General features: G+C 43.9%; 1 protein-coding gene across 10 annotated transcripts in view; it reads right to left on the bottom strand.

Annotated features, from left to right (window-relative positions):
• Positions 1 to 16,283, bottom strand: part of ENPP2 (ectonucleotide pyrophosphatase/phosphodiesterase 2) — a 72,632-nt gene extending 56,349 nt beyond the window's left edge. For 5 of the 10 annotated variants that reach the window (XM_042036032.1, XM_042036031.1, XM_042036029.1 and 2 more), the window contains exons 1-2: positions 16,111 to 16,283; positions 15,977 to 16,073 (exon numbers count right to left, since the gene is read on the bottom strand). In XM_042036032.1, the coding sequence (XP_041891966.1) occupies positions 15,977 to 16,073; positions 16,111 to 16,268 (255 nt within the window). In that variant the 5' untranslated portion in view covers positions 16,269 to 16,283. The other 5 variants (XM_042036036.1, XM_042036035.1, XM_042036037.1 and 2 more) reach the window with 4 other exon arrangements.
• Between the last annotated feature and the right edge of the window lie 2,374 nt (positions 16,284 to 18,657).

Consider the following 18,657-nt stretch of genomic DNA (forward strand, 5'->3'; position numbering starts at 1 on the left):
TTCTGAAGCTGAAGCGTTCCTTTTTGTAGGAACTTATTCAGAAGAGACGGGCTGCTCCTCCTCTGAAAGCAAACACGCTCCTCTCCTCCCCTACCTGGTGCGAGTGGACGCAGCCCTGCTTAGCCATACCAGGGAATTCTTGAAAAGCCTGCTCCGCACCGTCGCCTTTTTTTATAGTGAGCGCAGAGCTCTGTTTGCTCGGGGAGTTCGGGCTATTAGCTACGAGTAATCCCACCTGGTGAGGTTGACAGGCTCGTGTGATTTGTCCAGGGGGTGATTTCATCATAGTTCACTCACAAATCGCAGCTCCGACTGCAAGAAGCTCCAGGCATCATCCCTCGCTGCGCCCTCCCCCCAAACACACACCCGCGCGCTTTTATGTGGTTTCCTCTGGCAGAGCAGGGCTCGCTTGTGCCGCTGCGGCCAATAGCTGTTCCTGCTCGTTTTATTCTCCTCACAGAAGTAACATGCTTAAAAGAGAAACCAAATGCGGCTCCATCTGGCTCGGAGAAGAAGCGGGGGGAAGCTCGCTGGGGGCTACGAAATACAAATCTCCCGCTGCCACCCCCAGAAGCGCCCCGGGTGGTGTCAGGTGTGGCAGCCCGGGGCTCGGCCCGGGGCGCGCCGCAGCCGCGGACCCCGCACGGCCGGGCGGGTCTGGGGGGCGCCCGGCTCGTTCCCCGCGGGTGCTCCCCAGGTTTGTCACTGAGGCCTCTCAAAACTGGAGACACCTTCAGAGCGGGGGCAGGGGAGTAGTTATCAACGCTGTTCTCCCGTGCTGCTGTGGCCGGGCAAGGCTCGTATCGATGGAAACACAAGCAGTTTCATGTGAATAGCTGGAAACCCCACACTTCCAGAAAGGAAGGGAAGTGACACGTTCCCTCTGCCTCACATTTCCCCATTTTCATCAACAACAGAAAGCTTGGTTGTTTGGATAAGCACTTTTATTAACAAAGCAAATGATAATGCTGAACAGAATTACGGTTCAAATCAGTGGCTTAAATATTATTTGCCAAGGCAAATTATTTACCACTGTAGTTTGCCACTTTTTTTTCTCTGATGAAAGCTTCTTTCATGAAAGTGTTTACTAACAATTACATTTAAAGGGACAGAGTCAAGGTTTGTAAGCCCTCGGACGGACTGAGCTTCCCTTGGGACCTGTCCCATATTCTATACTGGCATTAAGAGACACAGTACAGTTTTCTTTAAAATATCTTGCAGTATTAAACACATACAATTTTGAACTTTGTTTAGAAGTAACTTTTACCTGCTGAAATAACTCCCCTTCCCACCGTGTAGTTTTACAGGACAGGGTCTAAAAAACCCTTCTCTTTGCTGCCCAAATCCCAGCCTGCCAGCCTTTGCTAGGACCTGATCCTTTTTCATGCAATTTCTTAACCGAAAGTGCCTCCATTGTGCAGCTGCAACTTTGCATTGCAAGGCTCAAGGCAAGGTAATTAGCTTGAAAATTCCTACACTGGGACATTGTATTCCTTTTCCTTTAACAGAGACTATGAATTCAAGACCCATCTTCTAATGTTCACTTTATCACTAGCTGCGCTTAAAAGATTTAGGTTGCAATAAGCACTATTTTTCTAGCAAAAACCTGTGCATAGAGGTCTAGAGAAAAGTAATCATCAAAGGTCTTACTAGCTGTTCCTATAAAATTCTTCACCCTTAGCCTCTGGTACATCCTGTGGTTAAACAACTTCATCCCCAAGCGCTAGGTAAGTACAGCAGTGTGTGACCGCAGCAGAAGGGAAACCTAAAGTGTCACAAGTAAAATTACTCAGTGGTGTTGCCTATGTATCTTAACTAATGAAGTTCATGATTTCAGAGGCAAAATAGGCAAAATATGGGAATCAGCACTTCCAAGCTCTCCTCCAGGCTAGGACCTTCGGATGACCAAGGGACTCAGGCAAACACAACTGACTTTAAAAATCGGGTGGTCAATTTTGAGTGCCCAAACCAACACATGAAGTCTCTGAGATGCTCTCAATTTCAGAGCCTTTGCTGTTCCTGTGTATCTTCCTAACACACAAGTTCTCAGTTCTTTTGAAAAAAAGTTACGTGTGTTAAAAATGGTCATTCAGAAAAAAAGAACCTCAACAAACAAAACCAAAAAATACAGCATTATGAATGACTTCTACTGATTTAAACACACGTATTTCATTTTTCCATTCATGTAACCTCTCTGGAGCTTGTAAACTTCACTATTTTATATAAATGGAAGAGCTTATTTTATGTTTCCAAGTCCATGTTACAAGTGTATTAAATTTATTAACCTCCTTTGTAATGTCCTTTAGAACTATAGATGACGACTCTGAAACTGCTAATCTTTTTCATCTGTGTTATGTAAGACACATTTTCCAGTAGCTCTGAACTGAACACACAATCAGATGCACAATGTTCTTTTTGTGACAAGGATTGTGCCTGAAGCCATCCCAGATTCAAAAGGGACTTATTAGCATAAACAAGGTCTAATGATTTTGTTCAGGAAAAATTTCACTGCTGGGATCAGTGGCAACTAATTTTTTGAGCAACTAATTGCCATTTTACTAATCAGAAAAGAAAGGACTAAAGCTGACATAATGTATTCCTGGCCCAAAAATTCAGCGATTCAGTGGAAGTTTTAAGGTTTAAATGAAACACATTAAAAAGGAATTTTAACAAGATCATCAGAAAATGAAATGCCTCTTCCTCTGTTGCTGTACATAAAAATTGGCCTTTGGCTTTTCAGGCTTGTATGATTACACTGATTATTTAACACGGGATGCAAAGCTTGCAACGAGGCACCAGATGGCGCCTTACATGACACATTCGTGCTGTGACATTTCCAATTACAAGCGTTCATAGAGTCACAGAATCACAGAATCACAGAATCGTTTAGGTTGGAAAAAACCTTTAAGATCACTGAGTCCAACCCCATGTCCACCATTAAACCATGTCCCTACGTGCCACACCTAAACGTCTTTTAAATATCTCCAGGGATAGTGACTCCACCAACTTCCCTGGGCAGTTTGACAGCAATTTCTGTGAAGAAATTTTTTGTAATACCCAATCTAAACCTCCCTTGGTACAGCCTGAAGCCGTTTTTTCTCTTCCTGTTACATGTTACTTGGAAGAAGAGAACAAACTCCACCTGGCTACAGCTCCTTTCAGCGAGTTGTAGAGAGTGTTAAGGTCTCCCCTGAGCCTCCTTTTCCCCAGGCTAAACACCCCTACCTCTCTCAGCTGCTCCTCATCAGACTTGTGCTCCAGACTCTTCTCCATCTCTTTTGTCCTCCTCTGGACATGGTCTAGCCCCTCAATGTCCTTTTTGAGGTGAGGGGGCCAAAACTGAACATGGGATTCAAGGTGCAGCCTCCCCAGTGCCAGGTCACTACTGCCCTGCTGGCCACACTGAAATATACAGATACAGGCCAGGATGCCACTGGCCACCTTGGCCACCTGGGCACACGCTGGCTCATGTTCAGCCACTGTTGATCAGCACTCCCAAGTCCTTTTCTGCTGGGCAGCAAACTGACTGAGGGTGCCCTCAATCCCCTTGCCAAGATCATAGTTTAAAGATATTAAACAGAGCTGACCCCAGTGCTGAGCCTTGGAGACTGGATGCCAATTCTATGTAACTCTATCACCACTCTCTGGGCCCAGCCATCCAGCCAGTTTTTTATCCAGTGAAGAGGGCACCCATCCAGCCCATGAGCAGCCAATTTCTCCAGAAGAATGCTATGGGAAATGCTATCAAAGGCTATTCCATAGAGTTACTATAAGCAAGGCAGTACTTACTTACAGTCTTACATAAAACTCATTTTTCTTGAGCAGTTTTTCTAATGAGGAAAGGAATGCAGAGAAATCAAGTATATTGACTGAGTCAGAGGTTGGGGATGGAGTGGACTCTAATAAAATGAGCCTTTTTAGCTACTCCTGTCCACTTTGCACTGGATGCTGGATGCATGGGATGATTGGGGGACCGGGATGAAAGCCTCCAGTAGGCTCCACAGCAGCATGAAAGACAGAAGGGTGAAGGACTTCTCTAAAGTGTCACAGAGCTCTCACTGTCCCAAACACAGCATTCACACATTGTTGTGGCCAAGAAAAACAGTCAGTTGAGTGTACGAAATAGCAATTTCAAGGAACAAAACCTTTTGACAAACTATAGAAATTCAAGTAGTATCCACATCAAGCCTACTCAGGTACAAGCACTGTGAAACCAAATGAACTTCCAGTAGCCAGAGTGAGCATGGGAAGAGTTGAGTACCTTGCTGAAGACACCCCGAGTCTTCTTAACAAAATCAAAGAGGCACAACATACCAAGCAGAACCGATTCCTGTGTATAAAGGACTTTAAACCACATTTTTATTACAGAATCAGAGAATGGTTAAAGTTGGAAGGGACCACTGGAGGTCATCTAGTCCAACCTCCCTGATCAAACAGGGCTCTCTAGAGCACATTTCTAAGGATGGTGAATATATCCAGAGGAAGAGGCTCCACAGCCTCTTTGGGCAGCTTGTTCCAGTACTCAGTCACTCCCACAGTAAATAAATTCTTCCTCGCATCCTGGTGGATCTTCCTGTGTTCCAGATTCTGCCTGTTGCCTCTCATCCTACAGCTTGGCACCACCAAGGTGGTGGTGGTGGACTTTAGATATTTTTAGAGATGAAAACCAAGTATCTTTGCTACTCAGCCAGCACAGTGACTGATAAACAAGACAGAGAAGGAAGGAAAGATGTATGTGAAGGGAAGGATAGCAAAGCCAGCCTTGGTCAGCAGTCTGATGACCAAAAGAGGGGCAGGAGTAAGAGTCAGTGCAGGAGGGTGATGACCTATGATAAGTGGTCCTTCAGCAGAGGTCAGCCCAGGAGCCAGGCTACAACCAGATACGAAAATGCAGAACAGTGATTGCACACTGGGTATGGAGGAAAAAATACACAAGAGTTGCTGCAGGATGATGGATCTGTATGATCTGTATCTGCTCAATTTGTAAGAGCATCACTAAAGACCCCAAAATAGGGTCACTGAGAAGTCTCTTTTTACCTGCTGAAGGTAAAACACTTCAGCAAGCAATAGATTTCAAATGACTAGCAGCTGGCTTGGAAACAAAAAGGTACAACATGATCATAAATGGTAGGAGGGAACCCAGATGTTCACAAGGATGCATTAAAGGGGTAAAGGCAGGGCAGAGAGAAAAAGGAGCTCTCAGCATGGGCAAAGGCCATACTATCCATTCATGTTTGAGAGCTGCAAATGTTCAAGACACTTCTGCAAGTGTCTTTTGTTCTTACACACATAAAAGCTGCATTTTGTCAAGGAGGCAGAAGGCACAGGACTGACTGGCAAGGAGCTGCACCATTATGCCCTCTGTTACCCCACCAGCCTGGGAAGATCCACGAAGCAGGCTGTACTCACATGAAAGTACACCCTCCTCACCGCAGTTTCTCAAAACACCACCAGTCTTCAATTATCTGTCTGCTCATCACTGCCCGGAGGGGAATGGTATGCAAATCATAGTGCCTGGTGCACTGGAGGACTGTGCTGAGGATGACTTTCTTGGCCAGAAAGATCCATAAAGCAGTGCCAGACCCTCAGGGACAATCATGGACAAATTAAAGTCTTCAAAATTGCAGTTTGCTGCAGCCCAGCCCCTGAAGCACCAAGTGCCTTAGGCACATACAAGCCCATCAGCGTTTCTGAGCATCCTATATAATGCCTGCAGGGTTCACAGGGTTGGAAAGAGAACACCCAGATAAAGCCCAAAACTCACTGAGTACAACCAGCAAAGCACGTCGACCAGCAAAGCCTGTTGCACCCCTCCTCACCTCATCTCACCTCATCTCACCTCACCCTCATGTACGTGTCCTGCTCAAAACACAGGAGACTGGGATCACGCCTGTCTGAAACTGAGTTCTGCCTACCCAGAGACAGAAGAGGAACCACTGGCCAGAGGAGGACCCGAGTCCCTGTCTCTGCTTTACCTATGTAAAACACTTGCATAGTCACTGGGATAACAACTGAAACCCAGGTGAGCAGCCTGGTGAGAAAAAGGAGGACATAACGCAGTAGAGAAATAAATTTTCCCACACCCCACATCAGATACAACAAGGTTCAGTGGTTCAGTGAGGACTGTGGATTTGGTGACAGCACTGCAGCTCCTGAAGCTGCCTGTGATGCCTGTGGAGGGATCTTGGGCTCAAGTGCACCCTCCACACACAGTAACCATTTTGGTGGCACACAAGAAGAACAAGGTCTGTAAGTGAGGTTGTGTCTTTTAGCAGGACAGCTAGGTCAGCTGGAAAGAGGAGAGGAGTTTTCAGTGACCTGAAGAAATCTTTGGGTGCCTGAATGCTTGTCTCTCCCAGCGGTACCGCAGCTAATACACCACCTGCTCCAACACAGGGTATTACACCTCTCACTGTGAACCACACACAGCAGCAGCAGCATTTACACCAGTCCCACACCTATGTTTTCCTCATCTTCAAAGAAACTAACATATACCAAATTCAGTTTCTGGACGACATTACTATTATGAAGCAGCACAAGTACTTCACTAAAATGCATTGAGAATTATATTTCTTAAGATAGTCATATCTAAAATTCTAAATTCTAAAAATTCTAGCAACTACAGAATAAAAACTGTTCTGTGGTGAAAAATCTCATCTTCAGGGAGGATATGAAGGAGTGAAACATGGAGCCACAGAGCCCGTATGTGTTTTTAGCACGGCCCATAAAAGGTTGTATATTTGGATCTTCATCCTTGTTTTCCACTGCTTGATATGGGTATCACAGGTGCCCATTAACAGTTTTATATCGGTCTTGTTCAAAGAGCTGTAGATTTCATTGGTGTGAAATCCACCCACCTAGCCCCCAGACAGCAGTCTGGAGGTTTCAAGGGTCTTGCATGGTACCTTGCATGTGCCACACACAATCACTGTTAATTTATTTGAATTTTACAAGTGGTACAACCTAATACATCCCATGAAAATCACAGCTCCTTTAAAATAATGAATTAAAGCTAAAAGAGGAAAAAACCCCAACCAAAACAAAAACTAACAAACAACAGTCAAAAAAACCCTTAAAGATGGGAAAGTTACTTAAAGATGTAAAAAGCAGGTTTTCTAGACTTCAAATCATATTTCTAGTTTCTTTTTGTAACTTATATGTACATCCTTTACCATGTTCAAACCTTTCTCAGTAGAATATGATCTTTGAATCTCCTGGGTATATAAAACTTCTTGTGGGGACTTCTACAGTAACCCTGCAACATACCTCTCTGACTTGATTACGTTTACCCTCAGCTCAAACTCTATTTTAGTACATTTTCAAGGTCAAGGCTTGGATATGATTAAAAAATTTTCCAAGTGCTAGTCTCTCCCCTACAAGTAAAATGTGGATATAATTAATACTGTTTTGTTTATTTTGTTTTCCTTGCAAACAAGAGTTTCTGTTTGTTTGAAATCCTTTTTTTCATGTTTTCAGCACTTGGATCAAAAAAGAAATATTTAAATTAATATCTTTCTCGTGGTTAATCTAAAAAAACACACTGATATTTTCAAAACAGCAAAATCCTATTTGATTTCAGTTTAAAGAGATATGTCACTAGGAATATTGTTCTCAACTTGCCTGCAGCTGAGGCTTTGGACATGCTTTGCAGCATCACTACTTCTGCAGAAAGATCAGTGGGGTCAGGCTGGAAACAGAGGATTCCCACACAACAAATAGGGACATGCCTTCAGGTGGGCACATTTTCCTCCTGGTTCTTTGTATAAGGGGCATCTCAGGCTGAAGAATTGGCTGCTCTTATGGTGATGCGTGTTCACACCTATGAAAGCTTTTTTTTTTGGCATGGTAAATGAATGCATGAACATAGAACAGACCTTGGCAGTGTAGAAGTTAAGACCGAAAAAAAAAAAAAAGCTGAGGGCCTTCTGGGGCTTGAACCTCCTTCACATGAGTATGAGCCTGACTCAAGCAGATCTACTTTATTTGCATAAGGACTGCAGGACACCACTAAATGCAATCAGTCCAGCACAAAGAGAAGGAAAACCTGAAGAAATTAGGACAGTTGATAAAGAAGATATGTCCTCTTAAAAATTAAAATAACAATTATTAAACACTGCCTAAACTGCCTGATCTGATTCACTGGCCCCATGAACACTTAAGTGGCAGAGGATACAACAGGAACTGTCCAGGCTTTTGTTCATAGAAAAATGCATATAATGAGGACACAGCTAACATGTTAACAAACCTAATCCCATCTGCGGCTCTTTTTTGGGTGTACTGATTTATCTCATAGTTGAAAGACACACCTTTATGATGTACATTTGATAGCTTAAGCTATCCCCAGCTGTTGAGAGGGGTGAGGTATTTCATTACCTTGGAAATAACTGGCTTTTCTGCCCTTTTCCTTCAGAACAGAAATAAACCTAGCAAGTGGAATACAAGTACCAAGTGTCTACCACCAGTCCTGGCAGACTGGCAAGTCCTTGCTATCACTTCCATCCTCTCACCCCAACCATTTCTGGGGATACACTGCAAATCAAAACAGGTTAAAAACTTCCCTTCCTTTGACAGGTTTTTCAGTTGGATGAGTTTCCTGCCCTGGTCCTCAGCCCTGGCAGCAGTGTGTCTGTGAGACACAGTGAGCTGCAAACTGCTGCTGCTTGCGAGCCCCAAGCCAGGCACTGTAACTGAGGAGCGTCTGTGGGCAGGGGCAAGTTCTGCTCTCCCCCCACTCCCTCTGCTCCCAGGGGAGCAGTGTCACCCCAGCATTCACTAAACACCCTACATTTCTTAACAGGCATCCGCTGCTGCCTGTTGTAACGGCAAAGCACAAAAGCGTAAAACAATCACATCTTGCTTTTTGGGTCATTTTGGACAGATGGGCCACTTTCCAAGCATCACAAATTTTCCTAAGTTGAAACATGTCACCACAAGTTCAGTTGAAGGTCACATTTTTTTTTCTGATTTCAGCCGAGTGCAAAGATGACAAATGTAAGCACAAAGGGAAAAACATCCTGTTGGAACAGTACTCCCTGTTTTCTATGGGTGAGAAAAGTATAAGCAACATTTCAACAACAAAACAATGTGATCCATTGCTGAATGATTTTTTTTAAACCCGTATCATAATGTGTAACTGAATAAATTTCAAAGTCTGCAGGAATGCAATATAAAAATAATGAAGAAAAATGCTAGCAATCAAAAAATGTGCAACTCTGCATGGGTTTGCATAAGGATTATCAGGGGGGTTTAGGCAAATACTTTTTTTACTTTCTCAGCATAAAACCTTGGAAAGGAATAAAGTATTTTTTAGAATGGATTAAACAAGTAAACTGCAGAGAAACCCAGGTCACTTAAATATTTATAGACTTCTTCATGACTTTAAAGCAAATAATCTTATTGAGCTAAGTTTTGTTTAACTCATATTTTGTTTTTTTATTTAGCAAAACAAGACTTTCAGAAAGAAACAATTCATTGGTTTAATGATTGCTGGCTGCTGTAGACCAAAAGCAGCTCTGCTTTGCTCAGCCTTCAGAGAAGGCTCCCCACCCTAGTAAATGTCCTTTTCCCAGCAGACAAGACTGAAATCAGCTTGAAATTATACTTGTTGAAGATTTCCATGGCAGAGACAGAGGTTCCCGGGCATCCACAGAGAGCCTGCAAAACAACTGGGACTATTTAATTTATTATCTTTTCACTGTCCATGGCTAACCCTCCTTCAAGACACTGAAACCAAACAACTTTGATGGCAATGTCTGATCCAACCCATGTAAAAAAGACTTGAGCATACCACTGCTCTGGTGAAGAGAGTGGGGACATCTCCTTTCCCAGATGGAGGGAAGGCCTCCAGTGCCTGTGGTCCCTGCTCAGATGTGTGAGCTCAACCTTTTGACCTTTTGGGAGAGGAGGAACACTCTGATTAAATCACCTTTAAAATAAGAAAAAAAACCAAAAAAACCCCACATTTTAGGCAAAGAAGCCAGGATGGATGATGGAAAGAGGCAAGGAGCAGCAATATCTTCAGGTGACAGCTGAAGTCATCAGAGGAGGAGCACCCCCTACCCCTCTACCCCTGGGCAAACTGAGTTCCCTTTGCACTGAGACAGCAGGAGCACAAACTTCCTCTGTGGTACCTTAAGCCATGACAGCTGGTTTGAAAATGGATGTGGGACTATAACCTCATCTTCAGACCCCTGCTTGTTGGGAATCTAAGCCTGCTGAAGCATCTGCTTGATTCTGCAGATAATTCAGCATGGTTTTGGAAGGTACTGAATAAAAAAAAAAAAAAACAGCACTGGGAAAACTTCTGATTTTTGCTTCCTACTCTGATGCATTATGAATAAAACAACTAAGCCAACCTCCAAACCCCATTGTATAAGGGCAGGTGGAAGTACAGTCAGACTGCAGGACAGAAGGCACAGGGGAGAGGCATGGGAAACTTTTGGAGAAGTGGCAGGTTCAGCACACAAACCAGGCTTGATGCTGCCGATGGCAAACACCAGGAGAGCACCGTAGATAAAGGGTACCCAATATCCCACTACTGTCACAGCCATCTCCTGCTATCTGTGGGGAATGCTGGGCTGGCTTGGCAGAGCAACGGAAGGGCAGAAAAAGACATCTTAGTTTTGAGGGTGGAAAGAGACAAAATATATTAGGAGAACAGAGCTTTGGAGATTCCAAAAGGGAATCTCCTTTTTGTTCCTGCTGTTTTGGGGTTTGGAAGGAGGAAAACATCCTTGTGACCTCTGCCCTATTGCTAATGCTTTCAGTTGTACTCTATTGCACAAGTCCATTATATGTTAGGGATGTCAAAAAAGTGAAGTGTCTTTAGGTGCATTGAATTTATGTGGTCAAGTACAAATTACCTGAGTTAGTGCTTTTGGACTTGGCAGCCAGCTGAGACTGGGACCCTTCAGGTTGTTTCCTGTAATCGAGGACTTAAATTCTTTGCTACAATCCTGTCATTTACAAGGAATGTACAAAGAAATGCTCTTTCCCTGAGCAGGGAAAGGAATCCTGTTGTTCTGGATATCCAAAAGGCACTTAAGGGCTTCTTAGATTTCTCCTGGATGAAGGGTCATCAGCTCCAAGGGAATTTCATCCCATCTTACAGCATTCCTTCTGTCCCAGCTGGAGGGGTGACCTTTTTTGGGGTTTTCCTATTGTCTTCACTGCCACTTTAGCTGTTCAGCGTCAGCATGGAAAGAAATAAAAACAAGCATTTATAGGTGATGGCAACTAAATTATTTACAAAATATTGTTTCATCAGGACATTTTCTCCTCCTACCCTCATAGTGACCTTATTTTCATCAACTGGATGTTTATGATTGTCACAGCCAAAATTTTGGCTGTGCCAGGAGCCTTTGAGGGATGCCTAAAATGACTGAGGAAGCTGTACCTCTCTTCCAGTGTCACCTGATGCAGGTACCAGACTGCAGCCACAAACTCATACTCTTCTTTCTCCAAAGAGGGTTGAACCAAACCATATTTCTCTTTATACAGCCTGTGAAGTCTTCAAGTATTGCAGTGAACATCCTTCACTGATACAGATCAGTACCACTTCCCATAATCCCACTCACATCTGAGGCTGATGCTAACACACCAAACCATGGGCTGGTGCAGCTGGAGGGGCAGTAATTTGTAACAGTCCTTGCAATCAAGAGTTTTCCTGTCCCATTTGGTAGCTCCAGCACTGAATTTGGTGCAGCGTTGGTCCTCCTTTGCTGCTGCCACAACACAGGTTCCACTATCCTTTCCCAGCTCCTATAGCCCTTGTCCCATTCCCCCATTCTCCTGTCATTGGCCAGAAAAGGTTTTCAAGGTGTCACATTCAACAACAGCACTGGGGACATGCAGCTAGTATGACTTAAAAGATTTTTCAGCAGGGCAAAATATACAGCAATAGATTCAAATCCACAAATGTTCTGTGGATAGTAACTCCTATGTTTGAATTCACTTCATTGTCTTTGCCCTTTTTACTGCTAATTGTCATGAGTGCTCATGCATCCTGCTGCACCAAAATCTGCCCTAAGAGCTAGCACTTAAATAAGGTAGTCTGGAGCGACTCTGCAGAGCCCAGTTGCTGGAGTCAAGTAATGGAAAATTGGGTGTGTGATGGGGTGTCCCTGGGCTGTATTCCTCCCTTCTGCTTTGTTCTGCTGTTTGCAGAACAGCTGAGGGAAGTGTTCCAATCCTGTCCCAGGTTTGCACAGGGCTCTCTGTAAAACCTGGAGTGATTCCCTGTGGAGCCCATTTGAGAAGTCCTTGCCTTTGCTGGCTCTGACAGCTTTTGCTGTTGCGTGAACAGAGCAGTACAATCATCCTTTCTTCAGGTTAACACGTTTTCCCCTTGCAAATTATCCACTTCTGGCAAAAGAATGACCTGGGGGGACGATTTGTGTGTAAACCATGGTATGGATGGATGGTATGGATATGTCTGGGAGCTAGTGGGCTAGTGCTGGCTAAATGCATGTGTAGCCTGGCAGCCAGCCTCAGCAGCTCATCCTGCTACGTCTCGACAGCCACCTCCACTGCCACATGTGCCGTTATAGAGCCAGAAGCTTGAAATTGGGTGTAGATCAAGAAACGTGCAAGAACAAAGCATTATTACCCAGGACAATCCATATTATCCAACATATCCCAAGTTCTTTGAGCAACACAGGTATGAGAGGCAGGACCTCAGCTGAACATACCATTAACAGCAAGCAGAAGGGAACAGAAATCTGTGAAGGGAATAAAATGTTAAGTTTCAGTGATGGGGATGGGAGACAGGTGCAGCAGGAGGGATGGCTTCAGGAGAAGAATGGCAGGAACGACTCTGGCCATGTCCCACCAATGCTGTTTCTGCAGGTTTCTACATCAGATGACACCAATGCTGTTTCTGCAGGTTTCTACATCAGATGACACGGGAGGAAAAAATTAGGTTATGGACAAGGATGGGTTTCCAGGAACTTCTTTAAAAAAAAAAGGAAGCTAAAACTGGTGAAGAGGTAAGTGACAGCAAAGCCAGAAAGTCCTCAAAACTAGAAGGCTTTCAGGTTAAAATCTTTAACTAGCCTAAAAACATGGAAACAGAAGAACAGAGAGTGAGAATCCAGAAACGTGCAATAGTGCATAATTTGGAGAGGCTGGGGCTGCCATGGGCTGGACACAGCCTGTCCCACCACAGGACATGGCTGAGGCCCTCACGAGATGGCAGTGCCTTGGGGAGAACAAAACGGAGAAGGGTAGAAAGTGCTGTGCAGGTACTGATGAGTGAGGGGGAAAGGAAGAGAAACAGCTCTGCAGACACCAGGGTCAATGAGGAAGGAGGGGAGGAAGTGCTCCAGGCACCAGAGCAGGGATTCCCCTGCAACCACCAGAAAATACCTTAGAGAAGCAGGTTTGTCCTGAATGACTGCGGCCCATGGCAAGGCCCCACGGCGGGGCCGGGAGATGTGTGAGCAGGAGGGAGCAGCAGAGAGGGGCTGTCATGGACTGGTCATCCCCCAGTGCTGCCTGGGATGGTGGGGAGAGGTGAGGAACCAGGAATGAAGAACTGGGAAAAGGGGAAAGAAAGGTGTCTGAGGACACAATCTCCCAGCCACAGATGTAATCCATCTGCAATAGGAGAAAAGTTCTGTCTGGCTTAGGGCAACAGGACAGGAGCTGAGCATACCTGCTATTATCTTGTATTTTTAATCTCTTTTAATCCAATTTTTCATGTACATCACTACCAACTAGAACTTCCAAGCAATTCGTCGCTTGAATATTTTGAAACATGAAGCCTTCTAGGACAAAAGACCATTTACCATGAATCTTTCTCATGGAATTTAAACAACTGTACACAACAGGAAAATAGTTCTCCTATAGTGATAGAGCCAATATGTATTTATTTCTATATGTACATCTTTTTGTGTATTAAAGTGACAGTGACCCTGTTCTCTTTTATTCTGTGTAGAGCACACACAGTTTCATGGGTTTTGAGACAAAGAAAGCCTGTGAGATCATTTGGTCTGGCACCCTACAAATACACTTCTCATATCACACAGTGACCAGAGCAGGGAGGGTGCATCCCAGCTGGGCTGGTGTGGGTGGCATGGGGAGAACCATGCTGGGAGGCTCAAAATCCCTCATCCAGCAAGGTGTGTCATAGGTCAAGGATGCTGCCAGCTTTGTAAGCAACTGAAAACCACTTAGTGTTCCTGTTGTGTCAGCAATATCAGGTTTTGATGTGTTTCCATAAGTGGTCCATTCATCTGGGGAAGTGCCACGAATGAGCACTTCCAATGGCACATGGGAATTCAGACAAGCTGGTGCTAGCCCAGCGCTGCCAGGAGCCGTCTCATGCACCACCCTTCATTCATCTATCACAAATATTCATTACCTCCACTTCCAGTTCAGCTAATGTCAAAGGATTCATTTGGCATCCTTTGGTAAAGGCTGAAGTGCAGACACTGCTATGAACAGCTCCAGCTTTCAAGAATGGTGCTAACCTATCTTTAGCTGTCTGGCATTCAAACTCAGCTGGCTTCCTTAATGAATAATTGGAAACCTCCCTGCTGCAGTGACATTAAACTCATAGTTTAACCTTCATATTACAGCCTCTGAAATAAGCTAGGATTTTGTAGAATAAATATTACTACACAAATGGAGCACTATTTTGTTTTCTTAACATCTTATACAGGCCAGCCTCCTAGGAGGAAACATTTCTACAGCCTTGCACTTCACGAGAAGCTCTTAATCTACAAATGTCTTTATCTGTCCCTGAACAGTCCAGCAGGTCCCCTGTGGGCAGCCAGTGTTAGGGGCAGAGTCACCTTTGCTTTCTTTTAGGTACAGGCAACACCCCACTATCTTTCCCTACAGCCAGTGCTCTCTGCCAGCCCCCAGCCCACCTTCCCAACACCCCACCGCACATCCAGTGGGGAGGGTTGGAGCATTCATGTAAACTTTGACACCCCTGAAATGCCCTATTTCCCTTTTTTGTTTTTAATTGGACAAGTCAGCGTCCCAATTCCACTTGCAGAGCTCAGAGTTTCCATCACAGATGTGCGGGCAATAAGGAACAGCCTGCACAGCACTGACACATGCTGACAGGAAGCTTGCATAGATCAGCAGAAATTAGAGCAAATCACAACCAAAATCTAAGCAAATCAGAAGCAACAGAAACTTGAAAGAAGGACCCAAGACTAATACTTCAAAATCAGAATAATCAAAACCATTATGAGTTCATCATGAGTAGGGGAAATACGAGGCATGCAGTGTGTCATTGCTCCTTATCAACTTGCCTCTCTAATCAGCACTTTACAGTTGTGGCACGGGGAGTTACAGAAAAAAATACAGATCCTTGAGGTGCTACTAGCCTGATTAAAGAAATCCATGTATTTCCCCTGGAGAAAAATGCTTAGGGAGAGGTACCTGTAACAGGAACCTTATTGAGACGGATTGCCTTTAAGCCCGGGACTTTACCAGTGAAGCTCCAGACACTGGAAATTTTAATATAAATGTGATGTAGGAGTGATGTAGGAGTTCCAAACTCATATTTATGTACTTGCATAATATTAATACTGTAGGAGGTAAATATAAACAAAACACATGATACTTTGCTCATGTCTGTGCTGGATGCCAATTTTGATATTGTTATAAGGTAAGAATATATATGAAAAGCAGTTTATATTAAAAAGGTTAAGAGAGGAGATCTCTTCAGGAGGCAAAACAAGCTGTACAAGAACTACTATGGTTTCTAAAGTACATTTTCTTCTCTGTGCATTAAATAATCATTTTTTTCTCTTATTTATGAATCAGGGTTCTTCCAACATCACCCCTGAATGCATTTTGGAAGGACTTCCTACTTGCCAAATCCCAATTCGAGTTGCATTTTGCAAAAACACATTCATGCTGCTTCATTACCCGACTTTCTTGTAATGGTATTTTTTTAAGGCTACTTTGGCAAGCCAGGAAAACACACAGGGCAGAAGGGGAGGGCAGATGCTCCTACCGTACCAGAGGGTCCTTTTTCTCCATGTCTGAAGCTCCTCCTGGCTGGCCGCGGCGCTGGCAGCGGCTCCAGCAGATGCGCGGGGCCGGGAATGTGCGGGGAGGTCGCGAATGTGCGGGGAGGTCACGAATGTGCGGGGAGGTCGCGAATGTGCCGGGGAGGTCGCGAATGTGCCGGGGAGGTCGCGGGGTGCCCCGGCCCGGGCCGGCTCCGGGGGCTGCCCTGGGCCCGGCCCCGGTGCAGCGTGGCTCAAGTCAGGGTGCCAGCTGCCCCGGCAGGACAATGGCTCCATTGGGACATAGCTGGGGGACAAAGGCGCTGCTTTCAGGAATGATTTTATATGCATACATGTGACCTTTGCCTGAAATGGCTCTATGGAAAGTGTCCCTGTCCTGAAGCTCTGCTTTCAAATGCGGCACTCCCGGGAGCTTGCTTAATCTGTCCCTTTTTTCTCCTTTTTTATTTTTTGCCACAGATGCCTCAGGAGAGGTCATGTGCACATAACAAGGTGGTGCTGAGCTTTTTCTCATTATTTAATAGAGCTATTCAGTAATGGATAAGATTATTTTCTTCACTTTGCAAAGTCGTTCACTAGGATCTGCTATCTGGAATGCTTTTTCTGCTTTTAGGAATTTAACTACAAAACCAGAGTACCCCAATTTCCAATCCCATACTCTTGAGCTAGCCTCCAGTGGCTGACACTTCCAGATACTTCCAAGCTCAGGCCACCTTTGCTAGAGTGCATATAATTTTAAATTTATGCATCCAGATAACAAGAGCAGGGCCTTTGGGTCTTTTATGGATTGGAGCAAGTTGTTTATTCCTAATAAATTTATTATAAATTAATTTACTTTAACTGTGCTTTTTAAGTATTTTGAAGGCTTCTTAAATGGATATAAAATAGTGGCTGTCAATACACGCCATGCATGAAATCCAAATATTGCTCTAGCTGGGCTGGAGATGGGGGGTGAAGACAGAATTTATCACCTTTACCTTGGGATATGGCAGTGAATGCTGCAGGTGAAATGATGGGCCCTCAGAGTGATTCTTTATTAGGTTACAGGGAAAGTTAATAGCGGTGTGACTCTCAGGTTAGCCAAATTTTCCTTTATAAGACCTTGATTTTTGCTGTTTATTGCTCTGACAAACTTACATTTGCACTGACATTTTTGTGCTGAAAAGAGTTGGGAGTTTTTAATCTATTTTTAGTTTACAGCAAAATACACCAAACATTTTTGAGGTTAAAACAAAGAATGTATTCTTTTCTATACTAATGTTAAACAAAATTATCTGTCCTTTCCATAAACAGATCTCAGGCTTACATAGCCTGGAGCAACAGACCAGATTTTGGGGACCAGGGAGGAATGGCCTTTGTGAAATGAATACATTCATTCATCCCCACCAAATTCCATACAAACTTTGTCAAGTTATAAATCTTTAAGAGATCTTTGTGTATACTGAGCACTGTGTGCAACTTGGTCACACTTAATAGCTGAGCTCTCTGAAGAGCATCTTTGCTGGATGTCTTTGAGCCCCTTACTGACCATGGATCACACTGCAGGTTTATCTTAAAGGAAGGGAGTTTTAAAAGGTGCTCACAGTCCCAGCCAGATGCAGGAGTGTGGTCATGGCTGTCTGTCATACACCAATGCCTCAGCACAGCTGCACACACAGCCTGCATCTCTCTCATAAAAAGTGTGGTATTGTACATGCTGGGAAAGCAAATTTCTTGTCCTGAAATAAATCCCACCCCACCCCCCAAAAAACTCCAAACTCCACTGTGAAATCTCCCCAACCACCCTCCCTGTTCCCTATAGCCTCTTCCTTCGACATCAGGTCTTTCAAGAGAGGGAACATTGAAAAGTAGGATAAAATCAAAGCTTTGAGGAGCTACTGCATAGACATCAGGTCCTGGATCATAAATGAAACAGGGCTACTGTTGGAAAGACAGCACAGAGCACATGATAATGCACAGAGACCACAGAAGCAGACAGATTCCAAGTGTTTGAGAAATATTAAAATATGGTATCAGCATGTGAGGTCAAAGAATATTAGATACAAATCCAGTTAGAGAACAAGTACCGAATACAAGCACCGAATACAAGCAAATTAAAATATACATATATTCTGCAATATCTAGATGCAAAATAGCTGAGCAAAGGGAGCAAAAAAATATCAAAGAAGAAACAAACTAGCAAACTCGCAGATCTCCACCTCATAGCAGGCTGCTCCCAACACTGTGCTCCCTAATACTTGTTTGAATTCCATGTAAAAAAAGATGTATCTCCCTTGCCTTAGAAGCTAATGTGCAGCCTGCCATGCTACTGACAACTTTTTAGCCCCATCTCACTTTAATATGATTTTCCTTCTTTTACTTTGATTTTAGCTTATCGCTTTTAATTATTTGTTGCCCCATGAAAAAGAATCTATACTACAGCAGAGGGGCTTAAACTTATTGTTACAAGTGGTCTGCTGAATAAAGACGTCTGCATTTTAAACTGAATGATTTCTCCTATTTACAGTGTTAATATATACCTGTATTTGGAGAAAAGCACAAGCTTCCCTACTTAGTCTCACTTCAGCATGGTTTGCAGGAACTGGCAAGATTTAGCATTTCCCAATATATTCATTGCAACCTAAAAATATTTTGGTCGATCTTTACATCAGTTTAACATCACAGC

This window comes from Corvus kubaryi, unplaced genomic scaffold, assembly GCF_017639235.1.
Source record: "Corvus kubaryi isolate FWS band 111438036 unplaced genomic scaffold, C.kubaryi_AGA036_p1.0 37385, whole genome shotgun sequence".
NCBI classification, from domain to species: Eukaryota; Metazoa; Chordata; class Aves; order Passeriformes; family Corvidae; genus Corvus; species Corvus kubaryi.